Source organism: Gambusia affinis, linkage group LG02 (assembly GCF_019740435.1).
Source record: "Gambusia affinis linkage group LG02, SWU_Gaff_1.0, whole genome shotgun sequence".
In the NCBI taxonomy this organism is placed as follows: Eukaryota; Metazoa; Chordata; class Actinopteri; order Cyprinodontiformes; family Poeciliidae; genus Gambusia; species Gambusia affinis.
The window spans coordinates 12,498,053-12,525,119 of record NC_057869.1 but is presented as its reverse complement, the minus strand read 5'-3'; the positions used below and the strand labels follow the sequence as shown (position 1 = coordinate 12,525,119).

Sequence of the window (27,067 nt, the reverse complement as noted above, 5' to 3'; positions counted from 1 at the left end):
TTTTTTAAAAATGAAGCTCATCTGACCTGCAACAACTTCACTGGTTTCCACATCATTTACATAATCTGCTTAATGCTCCTTTAAGAGGTTTTTGCTCTTCATAAAACTCACCTTTAAAAAAATAAACAAATCCTTAACTTTTTCTCAGAAGATATTTTCACTTTCTTCCCCAGACTGTTTCCCTCAGATGCTGATTTATTATATTTTAATTTTAAATGTCTCGACTGTATGATTCACACTTGCACTGAAACAGGAAGTCCATTCCTACCACTCTCATGTCGATTTTCTGCATCTAGGCCACAATAATGAAATAAAAAACATATAGATGTAAGGCTCAACAAATTTTATTCAACATTCTGAAACATCATCAAAACATAATCACAGGTCAAATATTGATATTTACATTACTATTTTAAACATCAATAGCCTCCACAAGTAACTTTTTCTTAAAACCTGGCCATAAAAATGATATATACATATTTTTTTGCAAATAAGACTGCACCATAAATATATGTAATGTGTGCTTATTGAAGAAATATCACTAATGTATGCTAATTAGATAGGCTTGTACTGATTTTTTCCTCCACATATTTTGATGAATTTTACTTTTTTAGAAACAACATCCTTATTGATTGTTGTGATTTTTTTCAAGGGGATTTAAAGTTTCCCTGAGCTGCAGCAGCTGATGGCAGAAAATAGAGATGGAAAAAACTATTTCTCTCTTCTTACTTTTGAAATTTCACTTTCCAATCTTCAAACTAATTTTTAATATCACACAGAGTGAGTCAGAGTAAATATAAAATGCAGTTTTATAATATTTTTTGCACTTTGTTATGGACAAAAACTGATTCAAACAAACCTGATCATATATGAAATATAAATATAACTGCCACATTGGTAAATCATGAATTAATTTTGTTTAACCAAATCTGAGTCCAATTTCCAATAACTATCTTCAAAAGAACCTGCCGGCCAAGTACTTAGAAATATCTAAAGGAGCAACAGAAAATGTCTTGATCTTGAGAAATTTAATAATTTTAAGAAGAAAGAATTAATTACATAAATATGGCAAGAGTTAAATTCACTGCAACCTGAAGTGACCCAATTCCGATTTATTTTTTATTTTTTTGTCTTAATGCAACCTGTATCTGATCTTTTCATGACTGTCTGAACAACACAGGTCGGATTCTTTTCGAATGCGACCCAGGCCACTTGGGCATCCAATTCAAATGTGACCTAACGTCGCATTCAGCGACCTTGACGTCATTAATACTCGACAAACGTCACTATTCTGCGTCCTGATATGTGCACGCGGGAAGAAAAACAACAACCCTGGCGGACGATAATGAGGATTAAGTTGTTAAAGTGTTGCCTCCAGTCGGACAACAACTTCATATGTAAGCTATGCTCCACCGTTAGCATCCATGTTTACTTAATAAACACCAGCACTTCTTTTTATGGCGGTTGGCAGAACGCTGACGTTATTGCGCCCTCTACTGCGCATGCGGGACACTTTCAGACCGTTTACAGTTCACACTGGAGAACACAGGTCGCATTCATTTGGAAGTGTGAACGGCCACGGCAAAGAAATCCGATTTGACAAAAAATCTAAATTGGGTCACTTCAGGCTGCAGTGTGAATGTAGCCTAAGTTAATAAAAGGAGAAAACGTGCGATAGTGGTGAACTTCCCAAGATGACCGGTCTATTAAAATGGATAACTCATCTAAAAATAACATCTTAAGAAAGGCAATGGGTATTTGTTTATTAAAATGTATTTGATAAATACTTTTTCTCAGCACTGCATGTGACTTTCTTCATTGTCTTTAATGAGGCCAAACCTGCAGCAAACGTTAGATTTATTTTTACTAAAAACATGTTCAACATCAGTGATTATTAGGCTTCCAAACCTAAAAGTTTGGTACCAACAACACTCAACTCTCTCTGTGAAATCACAAACTACAATTTTTAAAAGCAACTTCAAAATGCAAAAGTTTACTGCTGGAGAGAGCGAATAAAGGTGAAGTTGTCCAGAAGCAAAAAGATACTTATTTTCACACATCAACAAACTTTACAAAGCCACAATTAGTCTTTTTGTCTCTTATTTACAGTATTTTACAAATGTAAACACTAAATAAACGCTGTAGTTCAAAGGTCAGCATTTCACAGGAAGGTTGTCGGTTTCAGTTTGCACCATGCCTCTCCCCGTTTCACATCCAGCGTCTCACAGAATTATCCACATCCGGTCAACATGTTCACATTCTGTCACATTACAGCCACAAAACTCACTGTATTTCATTGGGATCTTACACAATGAAACACAACACAACACAAAGTCGTGCACAATTGTGACGAAAAAGTTTTCAGAATGTTAAACAAACAAAAATCTGAAAAGTGTGGGGTATATATATGGATCAACTTTCCTTTACTGTTAAACCCCTAAATAAAATCCAGTGCAACCTCATTAGTGAATAGAAATGATCTCTATAGACACTAATATAATCAGTCTATTTAATTTACTCCTAGAGTAGATCTAGGTCTTCTATGAAGGTTTGTTAGAGAGACAAACAAGAAGAGGGAGGAACTCAGCAGATAGGCTAGAGTTAACGATGTAGCACAGATCAAACCAAGATGGAAAAACACATATTTAATTAATAATCTGAGATAAACATACCACACATGGCGGTTCTCTTCAACACGCGGCTATAGATTGACATATTGATAGCAACTTAACAATATAAACTATAGAATCTAGAAATCCTTTTAAATATAAAGCTAACTTTAGAAATTGGCTTTATTTCTGAAGTTTTCTATGGTTCACTTGTACTAATAAAGTCATCATCTGAACGAGGTGTCCTAGAGCAGAGCCCTGTGGGACCCCAAACACCAGGTCTGAGTCACACTCCGCTAGGAATCACCATTATGCAACATTTAATGTCGATTCATCGCAAAAAAAAAAAAAAAAAAAAAATCCCAATTAAATGCTGCAAAATGTGTGGCTGTAAAGAGACAAAATGCGAGAAACAAACAAAGGGTGTGAATACTTTTCCAAATCCCTGTAAAACATGAGCATGAGATTCACGACACCATGAGGAAAAACAAGAATACCTTCATCATGTTGTTGATTTCTATGGAGTGCTGTTTGTAAAGTTACACGGTAAAAAAAAAATTAACAGCAATATTTTTGGTTTATTCAGCCTTCCATAGACAAAATTTGGGTGTTCATTTTTTCAGTCACATTTCCACCATTTTGGTAATATTTATATAAATGCCAGAGATCCAAACTAAATCTTTAATTTTAAAAATAAATATTTAGTTAAGTATTTACTTCAAAAACTAAATACATTTCTAAAATAAATATTTTAAACTAATATTTAAACCAAATATTTAAATTAAATATTTATTTTTAAAATATTTAAACAAAATTTTTAGTTTGAAAACTAAATATTTTGTTTTTAAACAAAATATTTAGCTTGTGAATAAAATATTTACTTAGGATGCTAATTATTTAGTTTGCTAATTAAATATTTAGTTCCATACTAAATATTTATTTTCAAAACTAAACCTTTAATTTCCAAGCTAAACATGTATATTTTATATTTTTCAAACTAAATCTATAGCTTGCTAATTAAATATCTAGGTTACTAAATATTTAGCTTGTGATCTAAATATCCAGGTTGCAGGTTAAATATTTTGTTTGGACCTCTGACATTTATAAATGTATGAACAACATGGTGAAAATACGACGTTGAAATGATTAACACTATATTTGTTTTCTCTGTGTCAGGCTGAATAAACAAAACATATTTGTAGTTTTTATTCTGTAACTTTACAAACAGCCCTCAGTAGATTTCCAAGTCTGAGCAGATCTTTCTCCAACGTCTTCCTCAGCTCCTGCTCTTTCTGCTGTGTTTTCAACATGATGCGGCTCAGAGGTCAGAGGTCGTGAGTCACCATCTTAGACGGTGGGGGTCTGCAGTCGTCCTGCTTCGTAATCACATGGGAGTTTTGACTGCTGCATGGGAACTTTTTCCGCTGTAAGCAAGCGTCTTTCTCTGAGTTTGCGTTGCTTGCTTTGATGGAGGCGTGCATGGATGAGGTGTCACTGCGGCGGCTGCGTGTCACTGTGACCCTGAAGGTGTGCGTGTACTGCAGCTCCATCTTGTCTTCCTCTGACACTTTGATGAGGGGACACCAAGCGAAAGCGTGACGGAAACCGGCCCGAAACCTGAAGAAAGGAGACGGAAATGTTATTCAAAAGCTTGTATTGTTAGTGTAAAATGGCTAAAATATTTTTAAATTCTACCTTTGGTTCAAGCAGCAGTAAATAATTGGATTATACATAGTGGAACTCATCGCCAACCAGAAAATAGCCAGATACACCTGACAAAGAGACAGCAAGAGATGAGTTGTTTAATTATGAAATAATTAACTCACATTAAACAGAAAATCTGCGTCTAACCTGCTGAATGTAATGTTGCTTATAAATATCTCTGTTAAACGACCCCAGAATAAAATAGACGTGGTAAGGCAGCCAGCAGAGGGCAAAAGTCACCACCACAACCACCATCATCTTCACCACCTGCAGCACGGAAAGTTACAGATGCAGAACAAATGAATGAGATATCAGCTTAAAATCAGATAAAATGAGCCGGAGAAGCGTGGTGACCTTTCTCTTGGCTGTAATCTGGCTGTGGTAATGCTCGGTCGCCTCTCCGGGGATGTGTCCGCCCCACAGCGAGCGACCCACCAAACTGTAGGTCACCAACATGACCAGCAGGGGGAGCAAGTAGATCAGCAATATCACCGCAAACTGGTAACTGAACACACAGACGGAGCTGCGTTACATTTACTCAGTTACATTTACCTGTAAAATGTAACTGAGTATAACCAAAATATAGGAATATTTTTACAACACTGTACGTTTTACTCTTACTTGAGTGAATGAAGAACAAACATGTTTTAACCAAAAATTCACCAGACACACACCTGGAGTTTTTGTTAAAGTTTTATGTTTTTTTTATTGAAAGAAACTGATTTTGGGGAAAAAAATTACCCGATTTTGTTTTTTTTTTGTTAGTTATGTGAATTATTGTCATTTTGGTCCTTAAAATACTAAAAATTTCACTTAACTTCAGATTTTGCTCCGTTTGATGATGTAATTTTTAAATATTACGTTATTGATAATTTGTTCAATTACCCAGTACTTGAGAAGACTTTTTACCAAATACTTTTTAGTCTTATTTTGTGGATGGCTACTTTTTACTTTTACTTGAGTAAACCCATGTTGAATAGTGCTACTCTTACTTGAGCACAATTTTTGGGTATTCTACCCACCTCTGCATATAGAGAAAGTAGAGAGGCAATTGAAATATGACAAAAAAAGAAACCAAATCCTCCGACACCCTGTAAATCCTGTGTATAAATACACAAAACACACATAGAAATCTGACTCATTCTCCCTGTGTGTGTATTTCACTTTGTCTCCGTCTTTCACCTTAGCTGGTGGGTTCCTCCGTAATCATCCGGCCAGTCGACCATGCACACCGTCCTGGGGTTGTAAAATGTCGTTACGCTGTAGTAGCACTGAGGGAAAGCCAGCGAGAAGGCGACAATCCAAATCAGGGCAATTACCACCTTTGTTGAGGTGGAGGAGAGGCGAGGCTTCAGCGGGTGGATGATCGCCATGTACCTTGAAAAGAGCCAGAGGAAATAATTATTTTAAAGTAAGAAACAGGATTCCCTAAAGACTATATTCTGCCTGGACAGACATTTAATTACAAACATTCCCTCAAGTTAATTGAGAACTACATCTTTAAGAAAAATGTTGCTCTGAAAGCTGCATTATGTAACTTTTATTTTAAAAATGTTTCTTCTTTTCCATATTTATCATGTTGTGACAGTATGAGGCAGATAATCTGTGAAAAAATCAATCTCCTCCACCTCCCTGTACTGCTTTTGCCCTCAGAAAATTTGACAAAAAACAACCAATCAGAGCCAGAAGGCGGGTCTTAGCGCTGACAATCATCCTTGTATAACTAACCTGAATATTCACAACAGGTTCTATTGGCAGGGAAAAGTTGTATTGTAGTAGGAGGGATGAGCAGCGCACAAACAGGGATTATTAACAGCCCTAAGACCCGCCTCTTGGCTCTGATTGGTTGCTTCTAGCTAGCACCAGGAGAATGCAGAGGAGCTCGATTTTTTTTTTCTGCAATCTGTCTCATACCATACAGCCATGATAAAGTGATACATTCAGCAAATATGTAAAAACACATATGTTTTTTTTAATAAAAGTTACATACTACAGCTTTAAATAAGGGACAGTGCCTTGCAAAAGTATACAAACCCATCTTTAAATGTAGTTATTTTGCAATTTTATACCACATTTTACTTGGGATTTGATATGATTCAGTTCGCTACAATAAAACATTATTTATCCCCAAGAGGCATGTAAAAAGGTAGAGAAAACAACAGCGATACATACATAAACACAACCACTTAAAAACTGCTTCAAAAAGCTTTAAAAAAAAAAACAAGGCAATGGAGGAAAAAAAACTAGAATTCTTAAAATTGACATGAGGAAGAACAACACAGATGAACAAACCAGACTGGTTAGAGTTAAAGTTGTGACGTTTAATCCTCTGAAAATGGAAAGTAGATGCAAAACTCCCAAATTATGGCGTTTAGATTAAAAGGCCATGTAGTGGCATGGTGACCCTAGGTGGAAAAATCTGTTGACAGGACAATTATTAGTCCTGTTCTCCACAAATTTCTATCTTACTTACTATTGCGTTTTGGTCCAACACAGATAATCACAACAAAATACATTGAACTTTGTGTTTGTGATGTGTGAAAATGTATAAAGATGGATAAAGGGCATAAATACATTAGTAAGGAACAACTTTCAAGCTTTTTGTGCTAAGTTTATACAGAATGAGAAATGGGCTATAACACCACAAAATGAAATTTAAAAAAGAATGTGCTACACTGGATGGCGTTAACATCTGTATTAGTGACAGGAAATGAAAAGCAGGTTTGTTTTGCAGACGGTTACCACACTGCAGAAAGCCAACAAATGAAACCTGATTGTCTGCCTCTGGGTATGTCCTAACCAGCTGACATTGGAGCAATAACACAACATAATCCAATCTACAGACAAAATGGTCACACACAATTATTTTCAACGGCAGTATAGATTGCTAGTCCCTGACAACTTTTAGGCGGGTGGTATACTGTATGTGCCGACAGTCCAAGGTCCAGAGCCAGAAGAACATCTCTATTCTGGCGTATACATGCGGTGAAATCCGTTTAAACGCCAGAATTTCACCGTACAAGCGCAGTAAAATCCATATTTATTACGTAAAAGACGGTAAAATGCATATGTGGTGGGATGGCGTTCCACCCTCCCAACTACACACACCAGGTGTAGCGACTGATTGGTGGGCGGGGCAGATAGCTTTAAAGCTGAGCAGTCCGCTGCGAGGTGCATGTGCCTTGTTTCCTTGCTGTATGTTGGCTGCCCAAGTGGCTGGTGTGTTCGATCCACTCATCCAAAATAGTAAGTGCCATTTTTGCCATCTGGGCTGGGATTGTTGTCGGGTTCTGGTGCAATACCTGCCGTGCGTTTCTGCAGCGTTGCGCAGTTGGCGTTGGCGGCTGCAGTTGGAGGTTGGTGCGGCGAGCGGCTTCCATCCAGCCCTCGCCTGCTGATCCGCTCCCTCCCTGGTCGGCTGTGTCACCACATCTGGGTAAGCTACCGGTTTAGAATTTAATTTATTTTACCTGAATCCGGGGTTAACGAGTTTTCTAATTTAGGATTCTTTCGGAGTTGCAGCGCTTGGACGCTCCTGCTGTCTTGTCTTGTCTTGCCGGTTTTGTTTGGGCCGCTCTCGACGGAGCCTGCTGACGCTTGGGCTGGCCGAACGAGCGGGGCACGACTCCTCTGGCCCCCCGTGAAAAGACATTAGAAGTCGGACAATGACAATTTGTCCCATCGGTTGCAGTGGTTGTGTTCTTTTCTTTGCCGTTTGTTTGTTTATTATTTAAATTACTAATTTGTTTGCTTTCCTTTGTTTGTTTTACTAATTTGTTTTCTTTTGCATTGCATGTTTTGTTTGTTCATTCATTTTGTTGGGAATAACTTAAATTGTCCTTATTTTGATGCCTTTTCCTTCTAGGGGCTGAGTAGTGGGCCTGAGGCCATGTTTTAAAGGAAAAATGTTTTAATGGAATTTGTTAATAAATCATTGTAGACTACTCCGTGCTCTGGTGCGTCTTGTGTAAAAAGATCAACCCCCTCTGCTGGTCACATTTGGCGCTGTGAGCAGGATGCACCATTGAACACGGACTTGTTGTTATATTCGTGTTTGATAATGACCAGGCCTCTTGTATTGCTCAGACACTTTTATTAAAGTCTCATCATGCGTCTGCTCACACAGGTTCCTTACAGGTGTGTCACCCAAGACTAGCCTCCTTCTGTTGTCCTGTTCTTTACATTTATGCATTCACATGAACTCATGATTGCCACCTAGTGGACATGAGCATAATTCAATCATCACATCCTCCTTTCTTTAAAGTTAGAATATTACAACAGAATTCTATCAAACATACATTGCATGAGACAGATAAAACATGAATTACAAATTACAGACATTTCAACTTATACATTTCAACCTTTTCCTCCCCCTCTTTTTTTTTTTTTTTTTTTTTTTTTTATAAATTCAGTCTATCCGGTTTTTTTACCACTCTGGTAGATCTTCTTAACACAGGTGGATCGTTACTAATACTGTCCATGTCACAATGTGGTGCAGTTGAAGGAATAATCTGAGAATCCTCTGACACTTCACTCGACTCATCAACAGACTCTAATGGAATTTTCAACAAACTGCGACGATTTCGTCTCAAAACTTGTCCATCTTCAGTTTTCACTTCAAATGAACGTGGAGCTACTTCCTGCAGAATAGTTGCCTTAGTATTCCATCCCGCATCATCCTGAATCCTAACTGGGTCCTTATATGCCAACGGGGGTAGAATCTTAGCTGATCTGTCATAATATGACTTTTGTTTTGCTTTCTGCTTTCGTAACCTGTACTCCAACTTTGACGATTTCTTTGCACCTTGTTCATTACTGTCATAACTTGGCAAATTGTACGAATCTTCCGATTCATCAAAAGTTCAGCAGGTGAAAATCCACATTGCAATGGTGAAGATCTGTAGCTTAATAAAGCTAAATACGGATCAGAGTTGCTATCTGCAGCTTTCTTTAAAAGTTGCTTAAGAATATGAACCCCTTTCTCCGCTTTTCCATTTGACTGTGCATAATGTGGACTTGATGTGACATGCTCAAAATCATACTGTTCTGCAAACTTTTGCCATTCTCTGCTACTAAAACATGGTCCATTGTCACTTACCACAATATGTGGAATGCCATGCCTTGCAAAGACTGATTTAGCATGTGTTATGACACAATTTGATGACATATGAGCTAACAGAGCCATCTCAGGATAATTTGAAAAGTAATCAATGATCACTAAATAGTCTTTACCCTTAAAATGAAACAAATCCATTCCCACTTTCATCCATGGTGATGTAGGAATGTCAGTTATAATCATAGGTTCTTTGCTCTGTTTGTTCCTAAATGTCTGACACGTCTCACATTTGTTTATTAGCACCTCAATGTCCTTATTTAGTCCAGGCCAAAAAACTGATTCCCTAGCTCTTCTTTTACATTTTTCAATGCCTAGGTGACCCTCATGAATCCGCTGTAGAATGTCCTGTCGTAACACTTGTGGAATCACAATTCTGTTGTTTTTCAATAACAGTCCATTCACAATACTTAAGTCAGATTTAACATTGAAAAACTGTGAACATGAGCCTATTGACCATCCTTCATCCATATTCTGTATGACTAACTGCAGCTCTGTGTCTTTAGCTGTTGCCTCAACTATTTGCTGTAGCTTTCCATCTGACACAGGCAACACAGTGGACACCAAATTCACATGACATTGAATCTCCTCTTCAGTTGAACTCACACTAATGTCTGTAGGAGCTCTAGACAGAGCATCAGCAAGAATCAGATGTTTCCCTGGAGTGTAGATCAATGTAAAGTCATACCTCTGCATCTTCATCATAAGTCTCTGAATCCTTGGTGACATCTCATTCAGATGTTTCTTTATGATGGCAACCAAGGGTCGGTGATCTGTTTCAACTACAAAAGATGGCAGACCATACACATAGTTATGAAACCGTTCTAGTCCATAAGCCAGCCCTAAGCATTCTTTTTCTATCTGAGCATATCTGCATTCAGCTTTGGTCATGGCTCTGGACGCATAAGCCACTGGCTTCCATTGTTCATTTTCAGCTTGAAGAAGAACTGCTCCAAGCCCATCTTTTGAAGCATCTGTAGACAGTTTTATTCTTTTAGTTGGATCGTAAAAGGTGAGCACTGGTTCAGTAGTCAGATATTTTTTTAATTCCTTCCACTCTTGTTCATGAACGTCTGTCCACTGAAATTGACTATCGTTGTTCAGGAGTTTGCGAATGTTTGTCAACTTTGCACTCAGATTGGGAATGAATTTTCCTATAAAATTAATCACCCCCATGATGCGTAGAACACCCGTTTTGTCGACAGGCGGTGGCATCTTCAGGATAGCTTTTATTTTATCTTCATCTGGTTGAACACCTTGGGCAGATAGTTTGTCTCCAAGAAACTTAATTTCTTTGACGCCAAACTCACATTTATTTTTATTAAGCTTCAGCCCATTTTTCTGTATGCGCTCCATGACGCGTCTCAATCTGTCATTGTGTTCTTGAACTGTTGATCCCCAAATAATGATGTCATCAATATAAACTCTCACTCCATCCAAGCCTTCTATGATCCGCTCCATCGCTCTGTGGAATATTTCTGGTGCCGATTTTATCCCAAAAGGAAGTCTTAAAAAACAGTATCTTCCAAAAGGTGTGTTAAAGGTGCAATACTTGGTACTGTTTTCATCCAGTTTCACTTGCCAGAACCCTTGTGCTGCATCCAACTTGGTAAAATATCTTGCTCCAGCCATCTCACTGATTATTTCTTCTCGAGTGGGTATTTGATAATGTTCTCTCCTGATGTTCTCATTTAGATCTTTTGGATCCATGCATATTCTTAATTCTCCATTCTTTTTTTTTGTAATCACTATAGAATTAACCCAATCTGTGGGCTCTTCCACTTTCTGAATGACTCCCAAGCTGGTCATTCTATCCAACTCATTTTTCAACCCCTCTCGCAGTGGTGCTGGAATGCGACGTGTAGCATGCACAACAGGTTGAGCACCCTCTCTCAGCTGAATCTTGTATGTGCAAGGTACAGCACCTAATCCTTGAAAAATGTCCTCATAATCCTGAAGCATTACATCCACAGGGTTATTAGATTCATCCAATTCAGTGTTTATCTGATATACTCTTTTCACTAGTCCAAGTTCTTCACATGATTTATCACCTAAAAGTGACTCACGATCTTCTTTTACAACTGAGAAGAACACAAGATGTTTTGTTCCTTTAACTGTCACATTCAGCTGACAAGTGCCAATGCACTCAATTAATTGTCCATTATAATCTCTTAGACCGGACTTTACGTCTTTTATATGAGGTTTTACTTGCATTTCTTTAATATCAGACATGCTAATGAGATTCGCCTTAGCACCTGTGTCCAATCTGAACTGAACTGTGGCTCCATTTATTAACAAAGGAACTATCCATTTATCATCTCTGTCCACACATTGCACTTTTTCTGACTCATTTTCAAAGTTCACAACACCAATAAAGAATGTGTCACTTAAGTCAGTTTCCTCCACTAAGTTTACACGATTCCTCTTCTCTTCTTTCGTCTTCATAAAGCATTGCTCTGCAAAATGATTCTTTCCACGGCAATTATAACACTGCTTACCATAAGCAGGACATTGTCTCACTTTATGCCGTGACCCACAGCGCTTACAGTTGATAATGGCTTCCTCCGGCAGTTTCCTCCTCTGTGCATTGCGGTTTCTCTGGCTGGACACAACTCCGACTGCCGCTGCTCCGTCACTGAACTGTGAAGTAGTTCCCGTTGAAAGTTCAGAAAATGTCCTCACTTGCTGCAGAGACAGTTAAGCTGCTTCGCCCGACACATCTTTACAGCCGTTTCCAGGGTCAATTCGACTTCTCTCAGCAGTCTCTCTCTGAGCTTCCCATCACGCACACCAAAAGGCGATCTGATCTCTGATCATCGAGTCCTTCAGCAAGCCAAAATTGCATGACTGAGCTTTTACTTTCAGATCTGTCAGAAAGTTATCGAAGGGTTCATGCTGAGTCTGCATTCGGGAACGAAACACGATTCTCATAGCATTCATTCTTCTTAGGTGAACAGTGAGCATCAAATTTACTTAGCACAACATCCAACTTTTCTTTGTCTTCTGGTTCATCAAACACAAAAGTGTTGTAGACATCCAAAGCCTGCGCTCCCGCAATGGTCAGCAACATCGCTACCTTTCTTGAGTCCGGCTTTGTCTCCAAACCCATTGCGGCGACATATAGTTGAAAGCGTTGTTTGAAGGCACGCCAATGCTCATCCACGTTTCCCGTCAGCTTCAAGCTCTCCGGCGGTTTCAGCTCCATGGTCGGCCTTTCAGTTCACTCCTGACACCATGTTATATTCGTGTTTGATAATGACCAGGCCTCTTGTATTGCTCAGACACTTTTATTAAAGTCTCATCATGCGTCTGCTCACACAGGTTCCTTACAGGTGTGTCACCCAAGACTAGCCTCCTTCTGTTGTCCTGTTCTTTACATTTATGCATTCACATGAACTCATGATTGCCACCTAGTGGACATGAGCATAATTCAATCATCACACTTGTCTTTGTTTTGTCTTTGTTTTTTTGTGTGTGTTTAGGGTCTTAGCTGTGTTTTTATTCATGGTGTTACAAGACAGCAGTAGCTATCCAAGTAAGACTTAACTGTGGGTTCAGGATTTATTTTCATTGTTTTGTTTTTTTTTCTCGCGTTTCCTTTTGGTAGTCTTCCCCTGCAGGTATGGAGGAGGTGGCAGGCCGCCCGGTGGATGGAGTTGGTCAGCAGAATGTGACTGTTGGAGGTTCGCTGGGCGCCGCTCCTTCCCCAGCTGTGGCTGGTGGTGTCATGCCTGCTGGCGCTGTAGTTGCTGAGCGGTTGGTGGTTGTGCCCGGGGACCGGCGATGTCCCATGTTCGGTGGTAGGACTGGCATTGGGATTGGTGAGTGGATCGAGGAGGCCCAATCGTGTATTCGGGCCCGCCATTTGTCAACGGCAGACCAGGCTTTCTTCCTTTTTGATCATCTAGAGGGGGAGGCAAGGGAGGAAATAAAGTACCGCACCAGTGCAGAGAGGAATGATCCAGCTAAGATCTTGGCTATTTTGAGGGAGTTGTATGGTTGCACCGAGTCCTATGTAACTCTTCAGCATGCATTCTTTTCTAGGAAACAGCAGGAGGAGGAAACACTGTTGCAGTTTTCCCTAGCATTGATGGCCCTTATGGAACCAGTTAAGCAGAATGCTCCTGATGGGTTGTTGAATGCTGATATTCTGCTGCGTGACCAGTTTGTAGAACATGTGTTGGATAGTGCTCTCCGCCGGGAACTTAAGCAGTATGTTCGGGGTCATCCCACTGCCACCTTGTTGGATGTGCGTGGGGAGGCAATTCGGTGGGAGAGGCAAGGGTTTCCAGGTGGCGCTAGGGAGCGTAGTCATTCTCTCCCTTCTACATATGGGCTGCAGTTCGGGGTGGATGGCAGCTCTCAGCTAACTCCACCTACTGCTGCCTGCTCTGAGTTTAGTGAATTAAGGGAACTTCTAAAACAGCAACAAGAACAGATTAATCAACTCACCCAGTGTATTGCTTCTCTGCAGACTCCTTTACCACAAGTGCGACATCCTCGTCCAGGTTCTGTGGTCTGCCACAGGTGCCAACAGCCGGGTCACTTTGCCAGAGAGTGTGATGGTGAGCGGAGTAACTTTGTGGCAAGACCAGCTAATGTTAACCAGGCGGAAAACTAGCACCCACTGAGCTGTTGAGCCACAACTCAGGTGGGGGAATAGCAGGCTCGCAAACAGCAGCCGCGTCAAAATTGTTGGCATCCTGCCCAGTCATTGATGTCGTCATGAGTGGTGTCTCTGTTACTTGTTTAGTAGATACAGGTTCCATGGTGTCGACAATCACCGAGAGCTGTTTTCAGGAACATTTTGCATCATTGGGGCATGATGGCCTTCAGTCATGTCACTGGCTGCAGCTTCGGGCAGCCAATGGTCTTTCCATCCCATACATTGGCTATTTAGAGTTGGATGTCACTCTGTGTGACAAAGTGCTTCCTCATTGTGGAATTCTGGTTGTGAAGGACCCCACTAATGTTGGTTCTTCTGTTCCTGGCATTTTGGGAATGAACATAATTAATCGTGTCTACCAAGAACTTTTTGGGGCACATGGAGGCTCTTTCTTTGATTTACCTTCAGTAACACAGTCTCCTGGTCCAGTTGTGGAGGCCCTGCAGCAGTGTCATCAAGCAGCAGCTAAGTCCCCAGCACAGTTGACTGGTGCTGTTAGGGTCCGGGGCCCTCGACCAGTGAGGATAACTGGTGGGGTTATGAAATTTGTAGCTGCAACCTGCCCTGAACAACTTGCTGGTCAGGTTTTATTGTTTGAGCCTCCAGAGTCTGGCTTACCAGCTGGCTTATTAGCCTCTCCATGTCTCATTCAGGCTGTGCACGGTACTGCTTATGTTCCTGTCCTGAATTTTGGAACAACTGATGTTGTACTCTATCCCCGAACTCACCTTGGTTTGTTGAGTCGAACTGAAGTGGTTAGCCTGCCCCGTGATGTGACAGAAATAAGGCCCTGTGCTACAGTTTCTTCCCAGGTTGCCCTTGGTCCAGAACAGAGTTTGCTTGATTCTGTTGATTTGTCTGCACTGACAGAAACTGAACAAAGGCAGGTCCAGTCGCTTCTACAGAAGTACAGCTCTGTCTTTTCAGCTCATGAAGGTGACTTGGGGTGCACTAATCTGGTGTCCCATGACATTCCCCTGTTGGATGAGGTCCCGGTCAGGCAGAGGTACCGACGTATCCCTCCCTCAGAGTACGAGGCTGCCAAGTCACACATCAACCAGCTCCTACAGAACCAGGTAATAAGGGAAAGCAGCAGTCCTTATGCCTCTCCCATCGTTCTTGTTAGGAAGAAAGATGGCAGCCTGCGTATGTGTGTGGATTACCGTCAGCTTAACAGTAAGACGAGAAAAGATGCTTTCCCATTGCCTCGCATTGAGGAAAGCCTGGACCATCTTTCTGGGGCCCAGTGGTTTTCCACCCTAGATCTAGCCAGTGGGTACAATCAGGTGCCTGTGTCAGAACAGGACAAGTCAAAAACTGCTTTTTGTACGCCATTTGGACTCTTTGAGTGGAACCGTATGCCCTTCGGGCTTTGTAATGCACCTAGTACCTTTCAGCGTCTTATGCAGAGGATGTTTGGGGACCAGCAGTGCCAGTCTCTTCTTTTGTATTTGGATGACATCATTGTGTTTTCAGGTTCAGTCTCCCAGCACATTGAGCGTCTGGAAAGCGGTTCTTGCTCGGCTCCAGAGGAAGGTCTGAAGGTAAAGCTTGAAAAGTGTTCATTTTTCAAGCGACAGGTTAAATACTTGGGGCACCTTATCTCAGATAAAGGTGTAGCTACAGACCCAGCCAAGACTGAAGCAGTGGCTAAATGGCCACGTCCACACATGTTTCAGAGCTTCGCTCTTTTGGGCTTTACCAAGTTATTACAGGCGTTTTGTGGAGGGTTTTGCTAGGCTAGCGGGTCCTCTTCATAGGCTGGTGGCACAACAAGTGGGCACAAAGCCCAGGAAGGGGTCTGGCCAGGCTTTTCAATCTGCTTGGACATCGGAGTGTGAGGAGAGCTTTGAGGCCTTAAAAGTTAAATTAACATCTGCACCAGTGTTGGCATATGCTGATTTTTCACGTCCCTTCATTCTAGAGACTGATGCCAGTCACAGTGGACTTGGGGCAGTACTGTCACAGGAAACAGAGGATGGAGTGAGGCCCATTGCATATGCCAGTCGAGGTCTTAAACCTTCAGAGCGTAACATGGCTAATTATAGCTCTATGAAGTTGGAGTTTCTGGCATTAAAATGGGCCATGACTGAGTAGTTCAGGGATTATCACTTTGGCCACCGGTGTATAGTTTACACAGATAACAACCCGTTGAGTTATCTTCAGTCGGCCAAGCTTGGTGCCATGGAGCACCGTTGGGTTGCTCAACTTGCTGCTTTTGATTTCGATATTAAGTATCGTTCTGGACGCAGCAATAATAATGCTGATGCGCTCTCCCGCCAGCCAACATCAGGTGCCAGCCTGGCAGAACTCTTGTCATGTACCTCTGTCCCAGAGGCTCTTCAGTGTGCCCCAATTCCTGCTCCATTGTCAGTAACCCAATCTATGGTGACTGTTTTGCCGTCTCATTCTGTGTCTGATCTTTGTGCTTTGCAGGAAGCTGATCCTCTCCTGAAGGACATTTTGGGTTTTTGGAGGAGGCAGGTTTATCCTACTCCTGAGGAGAGGCAGCGCTTTCCCAAATTATCCTTGGTTCTTTTGAGACAGTGGGGTCGTCTCGTGGAGAGATGGTGTGGTGTACCGTCAGGTCCATCGGTCAGATGGTGGTGAGGAGGTCTTACAGCTGGTTTTGCCGTCAGTTCTTAAACCGGATGTTCTGACTCAGTTACATCAAGAGCATGGACACCAGGGTGTGGAGCGCACCACAGAGTTGGTACGGCAGCGCTGTTACTGGCCTGGGATGTCTAATGACATCAAAAAGTGGGTACAAGAGTGTCAACGGTGCCAGGTTGCTAAAAATGTACCATCTAGCTCTGGCACTTTCATGAGTCATTTGTTGGCTTCTCGCCAAAGCGAGATTGTTGCCATGGATTTTACCATGTTGGAGCCTTCACAAAATGGCCTGGAAAATGTTCTTGTAATTACTGATGTATTTAGTAAGTACACCATTGCTGTTCCAACTCGGGATCAGAAGGCAGCCACTGTTGCCCAGATTTTGCTCACTGAATGGTTCTTTAGATTTGGGATTCCAAGTCGCATTCATTCAGATCAGGGTAGGAGTTTTGAGAGTGCATTAATTCAGCAGCTCTGTAACCTGTATGGGGTTAAAAAGTCGCGCACTACCCCTTACCACCCAGCTGGAAACGGGCAGTGTGGCGCTTTAATAGAACACTTCATAACCTGCTGCGCACTTTACCAACATCTAGGAAGCGGGATTGGGCTTCCTGTCTTCCACAAGTACTCTTCTGTTATAACACTACCCCTCATCAGAGCACTGGCGAGTCTCCTTTTTTCCTTATGTTTGGCCGTGAACCTCACCTGCCTGTGGATTTCTTGTTGGGTCGCATTCGGGACCCTGCACCAGGTGAAGTGGTGGACTGGCTGGCTGAGCATCAGACCAGGTTAACTATGGCGTTCCGTCATGCTCAGGATCACTTGTTGGCAGCTGCAGGGCGTAGAAAAGAGCATCATGATCAGGGCATCCGGGAGGTTCCATTGCAGGAGGGACAGTTGGTTTACCTGCGCGATCATAGTGCTAGAGGTCGCCATAAAATCCAGGACCTCTTTAGCCCGGTTATCCATCAGGTCGTGAGGGCCCCAACAGCTGGAGGGCCGGTTTATACTGTGGCTCCTGTAGGTGATTTGCAGAGAACTCGAAAGGTGCATCGTGACATGCTGAAAGCTCGGGTTGGGCCAGAGCCTACGCCAGTACCCCTGCAGTTAAAACCTACCTTTCCTTCAGGGGGGCTGGATGACTCTATGGAGGATGATTTGTGCTTATTGGTTCCCGATACTTCAGTACCATCCACCTCTGCAGCTCCACAGGTTGCTTCAGGACATGGTCACCCTGCTCAAACTTCTGGGACAGCTCCTCTACCCTTTCGTCGCACTGTTCGTTCAGGGCTGGTCAGCATACTGAATGTCCATCATCTTCCTCGACCTGTGGGTCATACTGCAGGATCTAGTCAGCCAGTCTCCAACTCCCAGTTAGCAGTTTTTCGTCCTTGGTGCTGAGGTTTGTAGATTCATCGTCGGGGCGACGATGCAACACCGGGGGGTAGAATGTGGTGGGATGGTGTTCCACCCTCCCAACTACACACACCAGGTGTAGCGACTGATTGGTGGGCGGGGCAGATAGCTTTAAAGCTGAGCAGTCCGCTGCGAGGTGCATGTGCCTTGTTTCCTTGCTGTATGTTGGCTGCCCAAGTGGCTGGTGTGCTCGATCCACTCATCCAAAATAGTAAGTGCCATTTTTGCCATCTGGGCTGGGATTGTTGTCGGGTTCTGGTGCAATACCTGCCGTGCGTTTCTGCAGCGTTGCGCAGTTGGCGTTGGCGGCTGCAGTTGGAGGTTGGTGCGTGGCGGCTTCCATCCAGCCCTCGCCTGCTGATCCGCTCCTCCTGGTCGGCTGTGTCACCACATCTGGGTAAGCTACCGGTTTAGAATTTAATTTATTTTACCTGAATCCGGGGTTAACGAGTTTTCTAATTTAGGATTCTTTCAGAGTTGCAGCGCTTGGACGCTCCTGCTGTCTTGTCTTGTCTTGTCTTGCCGGTTTTGTTTGGGCCGCTCTCGACGGAGCCTGCTGACGCTATTGGCTGGCGAGCGGGCAAGGCCCCCGTGAAAAGACATTAGAAGTCGGACAATGACAATTTGTCCCATCGGTTGCAGTGGTTGTGTTCTTTTCTTTGCCGTTTGTTTGTTTATTATTTAAATTACTAATTTGTTTGCTTTCCTTTGTTTGTTTTACTAATTTGTTTTCTTTTGCATTGCATGTTTTGTTTGTTCATTCATTTTGTTGGGAATAACTTAAATTGTCCTTATTTTGATGCCTTTTCCTTCTAGGGGCTGAGTAGTGGGCCTGAGGCCATGTTTTAAAGGAAAAATGTTTTAATGGAATTTGTTAATAAATCATTGTAGACTACTCCGTGCTCTGGTGCGTCTTGTGTAAAAAGATCAACCCCCTCTGCTGGTCACACATACTTCTACGGTAAAATAATGTGGCTAATAAGCGCAGCTGCCGCTGTTAGAGAAATTAGAGGCGTTTTGTTTTACAGTGTATATTACGGAGCGAAAGTTTCTTCAATCATGACGGAGGTTCACATGTACTTTGCTAAATATTTTCTGTCCAGTTTTTACTGAACAAACAACAGCGACAGCCGATAACGGCAAGAACAGTTCGTATCCTAGCAACCGAAGGCAAGATAGTGACGAAAGACAAAAATTAGATCCTGTTAAGCATTCTTCAAAATAAAAGACTTCCTCTCTCCAAATTAAATCATGCTAAATCATGTTAAATTCAGCGAATAATAATAATAATAATAATAATAATAATAATAATAATGTCAATTATTCTTAACATATAATTGTAAATAAATCACTGATGATGCAAATTCTACTTAGCATATAAGTGTAAAGAGGTCAGAATAATGTATATTGTGAAAATGAAGAACAATACTAGACATTTTCAGCAAAACAGGATTACTGAGTGGTGTCCTCGTCATGGTCTAATCATTAGGCTAAGCCTGTGAATCACACATCTGAACCATTCATGGTGAGTGTTTCATGACTGATGAAGTGAGATATTGCATAATTTGATTTGCATAAAGGCGACATGTTTTTAATATCCTTCTTCAAGGCATTCAGCAGCTATGATTGTGTGTTTTTCTGCGTTTTGCTTGCTTTTCATAATTCTTTTACATTCTGCTTGGATGTCACTCTTTAACCCAGCTTAATAATAACTCAATTTGAGGAGTCCTTTTATATAAAAATTTTGAGAATAATGGGGTTTTCTCCCTGGAGAAAGTGGACTGCCACTGTGATTAAAGAATAATTCAAAACTACATATAATACATTTTAAAGTGTGCGTAAAGTGTCTTAATAAAGACATTTCACTCCAAGCACATCTTAAAATACTTTGCACTATTGTTTTAGATAAATTAAACGTATCCCAATGAAGGACTGGCTTCATGCTTAAATCTACGGAGACTGAGACCGGCAGAGCATGAAATTATTGTGATGAGATTTGGTCGAGATCAAAAGTGGTCATTTCTGTTTTATCTTTTGATAACCAAAAATCTAATTGTGTATTCTGATCACGATGACTAGAAGATTAAGGAGTGAAAATCAGCCATTTTCGTGCTGTGCTGGAGCATCTTCACTCATTTTCCCTGAGTGAATGACCTATAACAGTGAATGACAGTAGTTTGGTTTACTATTTGCTTCTTGGTGTAACATTTTCAGCTTCAATAAGTTGCTCTTAACTCTTTAGAAGAAACTTTTTTAGCTCTTTTGACTTTGCAATGCTTTCTAGATATAAAAAGAAAATTGTTGTTTTTTCCTCAGGTTGAATATCCAGATATCCATCCATCCATCCATTTTCTGTATACCCTTCTTCCCTAATGGGGTCGGGAGGGTTGCTGGTGTCTATCTCCAGCTGCGTCCCGGGCGAGAGGCGGGGTACACCCTGGACAGGTCGCCAGCCTGTCGCAGAATATCCAGATATGTTCATCCAAAATCTTGAAACTTTGTTCATACTTCACAGAGATTATGAGAAAACCTCTCTTCATTGTCTTGAAACATTGTTATAAAAATATCTTTTCATTCGTGGCCTTTTGGTCTTTTCCAAAGCAACAGAGTACTAACCAATAAACACCCAGGGTTTAGCACTTGCTTTACAACGTTTCAGCTTAAAATGACCATGAAATGTGACAGTTCCTATTATAAACACTCTGAGTCTTCTCCTTGTTTTTCTGTGAGAAACACTTTCCACTGATCTACAGTAAATTATCTAGTATTTTTTTCCATCTCACATATGCTCTGAACCATTAAAAAAGCACTCTGTTTTTCTCTCCTTGACAAAATATTCTACTTCTCCTAAATATAGAGTGTCTACAATAAGAGGAGTCCAAACCTTTACATTATAAAAATGTTATTTCTCTAACCTATATGCTGCTTTTTCTGAAGGGATGGGAGTTGGACAGTTTTAATCAAACATTGTGACCCAGGTTGTTAAGTTAATTCAGTTAAATTGTATTATGCAAGTTTATTTAGCTAAAATAAATAAATAAATAATGTAGACATTTCACCTGAAATTACTCCAGAACAGCTGAAAATCATTATTTGTATCATTAGATTATCTCAGTCATATCAGTATGTTGAAATTATGTTTTATTCAGAGCCAACTTGGTACTACTTGCAATACACTTGCAGTCAAACTTTGTTTATAATGGTTATCAATGGAAGCCCAGCTGATTGCACTGAGTCACTAACTTTGCACCAATCCCTCCTCCTTCAGTAAGTATATGGTGACAGTGGAAAGAAATAACTCTAATTTACCAGGAAGAATAAACTTGCAATAATGGACATTATTCAAAATGTATATGATTCATGTTTAATTCAGAAAACTAAATATTTTTTCTGATTGCTTGATTCAATGTTTGTCATGTGTTTGAACACATATTATTAATATGCAGTTTGTTTACCGGTTTCATTCACTGTTAAGTCAAAAGTAAATTATTAAAAGAATGACTTAATATAATAATATAATATAGTATATCTTAAGTATTAAAATAATACTTAAGAGATTAAAAGGTAAAATGAGCTTATTAGTGTTTCTCTTGTCTCTTTGTAGGTTATCAACCTACTAATGATGCCCTGCTGGTGAGACCCATCCTAAAAGAAAACAGATGAATAAGAAAATGCCGCTGAGTTGAGTTGAGTTGGTTCTGTGTGTTTCTGGAGGAAGCAAGCCTTTTCAAATCTGGCCAGAAGTGAATGTGGCTAAGAGAGTAAAAAAAAAAAACTTGACACACAGGTTCATCAAAACTGGAAAAAAAACAGATTAGAAAAACGCTGCTTGGTCTGATGGGTCTCAATTTCAGATCAGAACGGGCCAGAAAATCAGAAAACCAATCATGGATCCATCCTGTCGTATGTCAGTAATTCAATCTGTAGCAAGTGGTGTGATATTGTGTGGTATATTTTTCATGGTCACTGTTATTATCCCTTAGAGCAACACCACAGTATTGTTGCTAACCGTCTCTATCTCCTTACGGCCAAAGCGTACCCATCATCTGATGATTGCTTCCACCAGTTCACTTAAACGGGTTTCCTGATCATAACAAAAAGTTCCCCGAATTAAGAAATCCACAACCTGTAAACACAATCTAACACCTTTGGGATGTGGTGGAAATGGATATCGGTGTCATGGATGTCCAGCTGACAAATCTGTAGCAACTCTGTGATACCATTAAGTCAATATGGACCAGAACCTCTGAGGATTGTAAGAGGCACCTTGTTAAATGTCTGCCACAAACAACAAAGGCAGTTCTGACGTTAAAAAGAACCAAGACAGTGGTTGAGGATTGTACGTTGACCATTAATTTTGTTTTCTGCATTCAGTTGTAAACTATAAATTGCCCCAGGGTAAAAGTGCACCATCATTTTCCCTGGGATGGCCCATCCATAGTGCACCCTACCTATTTAATTGCCTGCTGGAGACAGAGGCCTGCAGCACTAGAACATTCATTTTAACTTTAAGCCATTTTTTGGAGAGAAAACCTAACTCAGTATTGAGTCAAACGTATAGAACAATGCTTGTTGGGTTAAATCAAACTAGAGCTGGATTCGTCCATATTTGACCCAGGGTTGGTTTCACCAAAATAACACAAGTCATGCTGACTTTAACTCTGTGATTTAAACAGTGGCAGAAGAATGTAAGGTCACTTTTGGCTGCATAAGTGTAACAGAAATTACTTCTGATTCAAGGCCTCTATGTTCGTTGTATTTATATTCTTTTTTTTCTTTTTTTCAAACTCCCAGATAGGGCTGGACAATATGGCTGAAAAACTTACCACAATGTACGTATTTCATATTTGTTAATATCAATAATAATTGATAAGCTTTTTGTTTTAAATATCTGAAATACTGCCACACTGAAGACGTGACCTTTCCTCTTTTATCCACAGTTTTCACTCTACACTTTTGTGTTTTAAGCAGTTATGAGCCACCTGTGGCAAAACCTTGAACTGCTTTTTATTTGTGCCAGTTACCCAACAAGTTGTTGCTAGGTAACCAAAGAGTGAGTGAGTTGCTAGGTAACAGAAGAGTGAGAGAGTTAGTTGATCCCACCAACCTAGCTTAGCTGGATGTGAGAGTTTGAGCGGCTAAATCTCCCAGAATGCTGTGCGGTTCTGGATCAGAGTTTAATAAATATCTCATATATTGAAAATTAAATATTGTAGCAGATGTATTATTAATCTATATTAACCGCATGTCTATCACCATATATATTGTTATTGATCCAGCTCTTCTCCCGGTCGCTCTTTAGTGAAGCGCCTTCAGACAAAATGTGGTGTGAATTAGTTCTGGGAAAACAAACCGAATTAAATAGAAATATCATCCTTTACTCTGCAGTGAATTTAAAATTGAAACTTGGACCGCATAGTAGATACAGAGAGCACAGACTCACCATCAGCAGACTGACCATCCATGCTTCAGTAAGCATTAATAACATCTGTGTTGCAGCTGTGTGTTGACCCACATCTCCTCCATGCTGCAGCTTAGTTTGTGTGGCTGCTGCTTAACATGATTTCAAGTGATTCTGCTCATAGAGTGTAACTAAATGATTTTCACAAAGAGGTGCTATGTGATCTAGGAAGAAAATATGCAAACTGAGACCTCTAGAAAATGAAAGGCTTCTTCATAAATCTAATATGTTCTAGTTGCTTTAAATGCCAACATTTAAAAAACAAAGCTTTGATTTGAAGTGAAATTCTGCAATATGAGCAAAGCAAATGAGAAAAGGAGCAAAAGAACATAGCTAGTTTTATGTCGGTTGTTTTTTTTTTTTTCCAATTCAATTCTGCACTTCTGAGTAAAATTGTTTGCCATTATTACCAAAAAAAAAAAAAAAAAAGCAAAATCTTACCATGTATTTTTGACCAGTTTCTAGTAAGACAAAACTAACTCACAGGTAACTTTTCAGCAAGATGTATGTTTTAAGTAAACAGTTCCTTAATTTTGATGAAAAAGTACTAGTTCCTTGACAGATTATGTCAACATTTATAGATTTAATTACTTATAAACTAGGCCCCCGCGATATGAAATCCTTCTATTTTTGGCCTTGGTTTATTCCCCTTTAATTGAGGATCCTAACACATCTGGAACCAAGCACACTGTAAAGTACATGGAAATAGTTTTTAGTCGGTTGATATCACTGTAAAAACACAAAATCTTACCAAGTATTTTTTTTAGTGAAAATATCTTAGTACACTTGAAATAAGACAAAACTAACTGACAAGAAGATATAGGAGCTTATTTTAAGTAAATAATTCCTTATTTGTTCCACTGGCAGATTATTTCACTTATAACAAGACATTATTCCCTTATTATAAGTAAATTAATCTGCCAATGTATCTAGTGCTTTTTCATCAACACTAAGGAATTAATAACTTAAAATAAGATCTTATTTCTTGCTGAAATGTTACTTGTAAGTTAGTTTTGTTGTATTTCAAGTGTACCAAGGTATTTACCCTAGACAAAAAATACTTAAGACTTTGTGATTTTTTTTTTTGAGACACTGAATTTTGTTTTGACATGTTTGCACTAGAAACACTGAATTTTGTGTTTCTACTAAACAAAGCAGCTCCCACATTACCAAAAAGAGACCAAGAGCTTTTATTATGGCACATCAACTTTGCTATGACAAGCTGATTGTTTACATGATCTCACCTGTCCACTGAGATGGCAGCCATTGAGTATATCGATGAAAACATGGCCGTGATGGGGAAGAAGTTCTGAAATCTGCAGTAACCCAGGCCGAAGTACCAGTCGTTGTGAAGCGCATAGACGAAGTTGAAGAGGGTGTTAAACGTTGCCATGGAGGCATCCGAAAAAGCCAGGTTGACGATGAAGTAGTTGGTTACGGTCCTCATGCGTCTGTGAGCGAGGATGATCCAGATCACAGTGACGTTCCCGGTGATGGACACCAGGATGATGAGGGAGTAGGCGATGGCCCACAGAGCCACCTGAGAGGAAGAGGAGGAGGAGGAAGACAATCAGGAGAGGGGAGGAGAACACTGGGAAACGAAGAGTTGAACCATTATCAGTTGCAATCTGTCTCTTTCAGACAAATCCTGATAAATTAGAATATCACCAGGAAGTGTATTTATTTCAGTAAATCCGCTTAAAATGGTCAACTTGTGTATTTAACACACACAAAGTGATACGAAGTGATTGTTTCTGCTACTTTTAATTGTGAATTTATTCAGAACTTTGGAAAAGCCAAATAAATTCAGTTATTCCCAAAATTTTAATATTATCTTGTTATGATGTGTTAAATGGTTGATGTTGGACCCAAATGCAGAGACAGAGGTGGCGACAGAATATGGTGATTTAATAAGAAAAGCTAAAATACAATACAAATAAATCCTTCCGTTGCAGTTTCTTGCGTCACCATTTGCAACCATCCAGGTGTCTTTAAGTTTACCTCTCTCCATTAAAAATGCTTTGCACGTCAATTCCAGGTTCCCGTCTGCATTTGGACCAGCTACAAAAACCGCACAACACGACACTGACGTCACAAGCCAGCTGATCAACTGGTTACAAGCCCATTAGTGGAAACATGAGAGAAAGGACAACATAACATCGAAACAGAAGCAGGACATTTGCTACATCATTAGCTGTCTATTCCAGACAATTTCTATTAAAAAAATTTTTTTATTAGTCTCAGCTATCATTCACATTTTCTGAGGAACTAATTTGAGTCATCAACATATCACTCTTTCTTTACTTTTTGAACGGAAATATTGAAGTGATTTAACCTCTTGATTAATCACTCACTCATTCATTGCGTCCTCTCTCACCTGCCAGTCGGGCTGCTGGAACTGGTTCCCGGTGGTCTCGTTTCCGTCGTCCAGCCAGTCAGAGGTGACTGACAGCGGCATTAAAGTGACCTCCGGGTCTCGCTGGAAGTGTTTAATCAGACTCTCGGCATCCATTCTCACTCCCTTTTTTCACCTGGTGGCAGAAACTTTATGGATAACTAGAGAATCCGCTGTGCGTAATGAGGAACAATGGGTGGCGGACAGCCCGTCCTCATGAAGGAGCTCTCATTAGGAAATGAACGCCTTCAGGAATCCGTACAAATTCACGTTGCAATTTATCTTTCTGCATGTTAAAAAGCTTTCAAACTCTAAAATAATATAGAGGAATGGGTTTGTTCATCCATCACATCCCTGTCTTTATTTAAATTAAAAATAATAAATTCGGATAATACATTTATTTGTGAAGTTAATAGTCCAATTATATTTTAAATGGTTTCCCCTGTTACTTATTTATTAATAGAAACTGTTCCTCTTTGAACTAAAACACATAAAATACAATAAAACAGACTCTTCCAATTTGTGCAGAAAGTGGATGTCTGCAGCAACGACTCAAACACACACAATAAAACATTCCTAGTGTTATCTGTCTTACCTCTCTGTAGCCCCGATTATGTCGTGAGAACTAACCCCAGATGTTCCGCTCCATAGCTGATAATGGTCAGAAACGAAACGCCAGGTGCGTAATGGCCACTCTGACCAAGACTCCATTCATGCATTTCTTCGCGCTCTCACACAAACACGTTGGCGCTGCATCTCTCGCTTTGCCTCTGCTGGAATGTGTTACAAGCTTTGACGCGCTCCTCCACAGATAAGGCGCGCGGACATTGCGACGCAGAGCCGCGTGCGCTGAGCCTTAATCCACGCGGACAGCGCAAAAACCACGGGGAGGAAGTGTGATCAGCCGGTTCCCAAAGTGTGAATGTGGGAATGAAATAGCATTTCAGATGTTTACATTGGCACAAAGGAGAAAAGGTTTGGGGACATTTTTCAGAGAAAAACAAAAACATACCTAACCTAGAACAAAAATTATTTGTTTACCACTGTTCTGTCTGAAAAGGAGAAGGAAGAAGTGAACACTTATTTATCG

The 27,067-nt window shown here is 40.5% G+C and overlaps 1 protein-coding gene and 1 long non-coding RNA gene across 4 annotated transcripts; one reads left to right on the top strand and one right to left on the bottom strand.

The window, feature by feature from the left end:
- Nucleotides 1–3,510: 3,510 nt before the first annotated feature.
- tacr2 (tachykinin receptor 2) lies at nucleotides 3,511–26,737 on the bottom strand. 3 transcript variants are annotated; one of them, XM_044136498.1, is made up of 8 exons: nucleotides 26,573–26,737; nucleotides 25,960–26,113; nucleotides 24,827–25,122; nucleotides 5,496–5,690; nucleotides 4,668–4,818; nucleotides 4,461–4,580; nucleotides 4,305–4,381; nucleotides 3,511–4,226 (listed from the first exon to the last, which is right to left on the bottom strand). In XM_044136498.1, exons 2-8 carry the CDS (start codon nucleotides 26,092–26,094, stop codon nucleotides 3,935–3,937), a joined length of 1,266 nt encoding a protein of 421 aa, XP_043992433.1. In that variant the 5' UTR covers nucleotides 26,095–26,113; nucleotides 26,573–26,737; the 3' UTR covers nucleotides 3,511–3,934. The 3 variants fall into 3 exon arrangements, with proteins under 3 accessions (XP_043992433.1, XP_043992441.1, XP_043992451.1); XM_044136506.1 differs by lacking the exon at nucleotides 26,573–26,737 and having other exon boundaries at nucleotides 25,584–26,096; XM_044136516.1 differs by lacking the exon at nucleotides 26,573–26,737 and having other exon boundaries at nucleotides 24,827–25,643; nucleotides 25,960–26,048.
- On the top strand, nucleotides 7,402–18,696 carry LOC122842545. The gene is made up of 3 exons (XR_006372576.1): nucleotides 7,402–7,559; nucleotides 7,635–7,749; nucleotides 18,586–18,696. It is a non-coding gene; the product is annotated as an uncharacterized LOC122842545 (long non-coding RNA).
- Nucleotides 26,738–27,067: the final 330 nt, after the last annotated feature.